The following is a 4671-nucleotide window of genomic DNA, read 5'->3' on the forward strand; positions in this document are numbered from 1 at the left end:
GGGGGGGGGGGGAAGGTGGGGATTGCAATTTTAGTATCTTACCTGGTGTGTCTCCTTTCCAGCCTATCTAAAACTTTCATCATTTCCTTAGCTGGCTCAGCATACCACTACTAAAGCACCACACAAGGACTGCTCCTCATCAGGTAGGTTACATTAATCACATTATCCAGAGCCTCCACCTAAGATATTCTAGAAACACTGACTCTGAACAATACACAGTTAACTACTTTCCATATACTTGCTGCCATCAATGAAAGCCCCACATCAGAGTTATTCTTTGGAGGAGCCCGCTTTGACAGTTTTAGCCATCAGGAGTTATAAAAGCCAGGGTATCTGTACACACAGAACATGAGTTTTCAAGATATGACCTAAATCAGAGTAGGACATCTACTTCTGTCTCCAATCACATATCCTCTGAAGGCCTAGTCCTGCTACCCATCCCATGGGCATCAAAGAGACTATTCACTTGAATACCAATTCATGAGAGCATAGGTTGGCAAAAACAAGCCCACTGAGAAGAAGGAAATTCAAATAGGTATCAAATACCTGTAGAGTTGAGAGTTAGTTCTGCCATGGGATATTTTTGCAGATAGAAGGCCACATACTTAATGGACCCAACACAATAAATGCTAGGGTTTTTAAACAAAGTAAGCTGAATACTTACCACATCTACAACCTAATAACCAACATGCCACCATCCTACCTTGTAAACTCTGTCCTTTCCAGTTGAATCTTAGGGTCTATCTGAAGTTCGGTAACTTTTCTCATTGTAGCTTATGTAGATAACCCTAAAATGGTTTAAATTATCCAGCTAAAGTACTTCTGGGAGTTTAGTAACAACACAGATCTCAATCAAGCTTGGCACTTGAATGGGTTTTGCAAGATAGTGCTATGGCTATATTACTAGCAGTGTCTGGGCTGGCTAGTTTCAAGCTAGTACAAGAATATCAAATGAGCCCCAATCAGAAAAACACATAGTGTAGATAAGCTTGATCCAGAGCTGCCTGAAGTTAATGAGAATCTTAATGTGTTTTGGATGAGGCATTTATTGAATCACTTTTCCTCTTGCCTTGCATTGTCCACCATGTCAGTGACATGAGCTTCAATCACACACAAGGTTTTCAAGAGACTAGACTGGTCAGGAAAGATTTAGGAGTAGCATCACTGCATTTGTGCAGAGGGTTTGAGCAGAAGACCCTTGAGGTCCCTTCCAGCCCTACCAAACTGTGATTCCAACCCACAAGACTTTTTGAACATACTTCCACGCCAGCTCTTACTGACATAGGTCTCTTTTTGTTTGATCAAGACCCATTTCTGCTATGGAACCTCTATGCCATCTGCCAATGACTATATAGAAAGGCTAAGGGACAGCTGAGGTACATTATTGTGCGTTTTTTGCAGATAAAAAAAAAAAAACCCTACAAAAATGGTGCTTGCATAAATAAAAATCTATAGCAGATGACTTTCTAACCTATGCTACAGCTCATGTAGAAATTCTAGGTGTGGTGAAAAAACTTCCTTTAGTAAGGTTCTTTAACTTTTTACAATGCAGGATTTCACACTAGATGATCTGGCCTTAGAAATCTATGAACTGATAGAAGGCGGCATATCTGCATATTCTAAGAATATATTTCTTCCTGCGTGTAGCTCTTCAGGCAGAGACTGTTTTTTTCCACAGGCAGACACTGTTTTTCTCCAGGTTGTGCTTAGCACAACTGGGCCATGATGCCAGATGTGGCCTCTTGGCACTAAGGAATGATTACTAGTAAGAAGCCAAGTCACTTAATTCAAGTCTGATTGTTTGGAATTAAACACTCTAGTCCAGCTTGGGCTGTTAGCCAAATGATTCAACTCTGGAAAACAAAACCAATCCTAATAAACACTTCCTGGACGGACTTTAAAACAAGCTAGAAAAGCTCCATCGACTCCAGAGGTTTGGTTTGTGAGCAAAGAGATCAAGAAAATTGTGTAGATGCTTTGAAACACTGCTTATGTAAGTCCATTATAGCACTTAATCCATAGCTTGTTCAGGTCTATTGGAAAGTCTCTGTTGGCTCCAATAGGTTTTGGATTAGATCCCTAAGTGGACAAGTCAGTACCAGTATCTAGTCTCTCAGCATTTCCCTTGCAGTGCAGATCTTTTGGGAGGATCTACTTTCATTACATAAATTATTTTTAAAGTAATCAAGCAGGAACACGGTTTCCTCTAAGGGTCGTCCATCATGGAAACAAAGAACCCAAGCCAGCATTAAATCATCGCTACTCCATGGGCATGTCTACATGAGATGCTACTGTACAGTAAGTAGTGCTGGCTGGCACTAACTGTGATGCAAAGCTACTGGGCAGTACTAACGAGCTACTGCACATTAGCTTGTTGCTATTGCGCAGTACCATCTAAAAAAAAAAATGTAATTACTAAATGACTGTGCAGTAACAACTGTGCAGCCCACCACTCATATAGACACAGCCACAGTGCTGAAAAAATGTATTCACCGCATCCTAAGAAAATAAAGTGTCCAAATATATTGGCTCTTGTAAGGTCCCCAGGTATAAAAGGAGCTTAATAAATTGCAAAGAAAATTACTGGGTATTTCTTGGGGGAAAAAAAAAAGTTGTTTGCCACATACATCAGAGTGGGTAGAACTCAGATAAACACTTTTAAATATTTATGTTTTTGCTTCCGTTTTCCTCCCTGCCCACATCAACATTTTCAAAACATTAAACAAAACTGATACTAATCAGAAAGCAAATAATAAGAATCTCTTCCGTTCATGCTTTCTAATGGAATGCCATGATAGGTGAGCGGAGGTTTTGGGGGAGGAGGGGAAAAGCTACTTTATACTTTGGAACATCTTTGGGTAGAACTGTTGCCTTCGGGATTAAACATGCAGACATTCTCAAGGGAACAAAAGAGGGGAAAAATTAAAATGAATTCACCTGTGGTATTTGCATCTTAAGAAGCCGATTTAAAAAGACAGCACTGTTGACAGAAGTATCTTCATAAAAGTACAGAAGGAGCTGGTTGCAATGAACAGTGAAACCACCACCATAATTCTGCAAAGAGAATACAGCCATGTCATCCTGCAGTCTTTACGAAAAATGAGCTGATCAAACTATCAGGCTGAAATCTTTACAGTTTTGAATATATGCAAAAGTGTTTCTTAGTACATATACACAAGTACTAAGAAATTACAGAAATACTGAGGGAATCAGTCGTGGTATCTTTAACTTGCAAAAAGTATATGCGCAGGCTTTACTAGAAAATGCTTGTTAAATGTTCAACTTAACCATAAAAGGCACCCAAACGCACGATAAAACAGTTGCCCAATCTTTGAACTCCAAGATAAATACAAGACATTTAAACTCAAAAGAGAAAACAATTCACCTGCAAAACAGTCTGCTCGTATGCTTCCTTAACTGGAACAGGTTTAAAGCACTTTCACAACCAGTTTTTCCCGGATTACTTTAACATGTTTATGGCCAGCTCCGCAGTGATTCAACACCACACGAACAGCAAGGGCTTGCCAATACACACAATGTTGTAATGCTGCTTAAATTATAACGGTATATACTGAAAACTGTATAACCCTCCCCCCCTCCCCGCTGCCCCCCAGAAATTAGCACATCTTATATATGTACTTGTTACATAATTATATACTATGGAAACGATAATAAGGTACACCAATATAAAGTACTTTTTATGCTACCACAAATTGCTGTATCCACAGGTTGTGCCAGTGTAAGTATTTCATTGAAAATAAATTCCTACTCCCTAACTCAAAAAGTTATATTCAGGTACAATACCCACGTGCAGCCATGGCCCAAATCAATTTGGCCTCACTATGCCCCTGTCAGGTAGGAAGAAGTGTGTGTGCAGAGCTGAGAAACTGAAGTACACAGAGACTGTAGGCCAAAACTTCCAAGCTGCTGAGTACCCACACATCTAACTGGACGCAAGCACTTTGGAGAAGGGAGAAAAAGAAAACAGCATGCCCTCAATTACTTGCACAAGGATGCAGAGAAGAAGTCCATGGCACAAACAGAAACGGAGTCCATATTCAAGCCCGAGCACTGTGCTCAAACAGAGGCCCTCATACCCCGCTGCTCTGTGTTGATAGTTGCCATTTAGAAACCTCTATCCCCCTTTTCAAAGCATTATATAACCATAATTTACCAGGCTAAATATACCATATCATAAAATACCACCGCTGAGCTGAGTTTCACAATTTGTCTCCTTCTAGTGTTTTCTGCTTCTGCTAGCCTTATACACATGCACTTAATCCTAACAAAACCAGATGTTAATATCAATAAGACCAGCTCATAACATCTGCTTCCCAAGGCCTTTCAAAGAACAGGGTTTTCTATTCCCTTCCCGTCATGCTCCTCCCCTGCCTTCCTAACTAGTCACCATAGCCCCTTGTTGGCTTGTTTCTGTTTTGTTACCCAAGAAGCATTTCCTGGCATGGTTCCCGTGATAAAGAACAGAACCCAGGAGGTAGCATTTGTACAATACAAAACCTCAGATTAAAAGCCCTTGGACCATAAGCCCTTATCCTTACTTAGAGGCATCATACCCATTTATGACAGCATGGATGGAGCACCATCCTTCCCACCCTATAAGGAGCTAGACAATACAACCACAAAAACAGAGGTACTAAAAAAAGGGGGGGG

At 40.4% G+C, this 4671-nt stretch overlaps 1 protein-coding gene across 3 annotated transcripts in view; it reads right to left on the bottom strand.

Annotated features, from left to right (window-relative positions):
* Positions 1 to 4671, bottom strand: part of MCTP2 (multiple C2 and transmembrane domain containing 2) — a 235120-nt gene that overhangs the window by 194603 nt on the left and 35846 nt on the right. For 2 of the 3 annotated variants that reach the window (XM_019504030.1, XM_019504029.1), the window contains exon 1: positions 2938 to 4157. In XM_019504030.1, the coding sequence (XP_019359575.1) occupies positions 2938 to 3075 (138 nt within the window). In that variant the 5' untranslated portion in view covers positions 3076 to 4157. Of the gene's footprint in view, positions 1 to 2937; positions 4158 to 4671 lie in introns of those variants that run through there. The other variant, XM_019504031.1, reaches the window with a different exon arrangement.

Source organism: Gavialis gangeticus, unplaced genomic scaffold, assembly GCF_001723915.1.
Source record: "Gavialis gangeticus isolate Ggan-Ray unplaced genomic scaffold, GavGan_comp1, whole genome shotgun sequence".
In the NCBI taxonomy this organism is placed as follows: domain Eukaryota; kingdom Metazoa; phylum Chordata; order Crocodylia; family Gavialidae; genus Gavialis; species Gavialis gangeticus.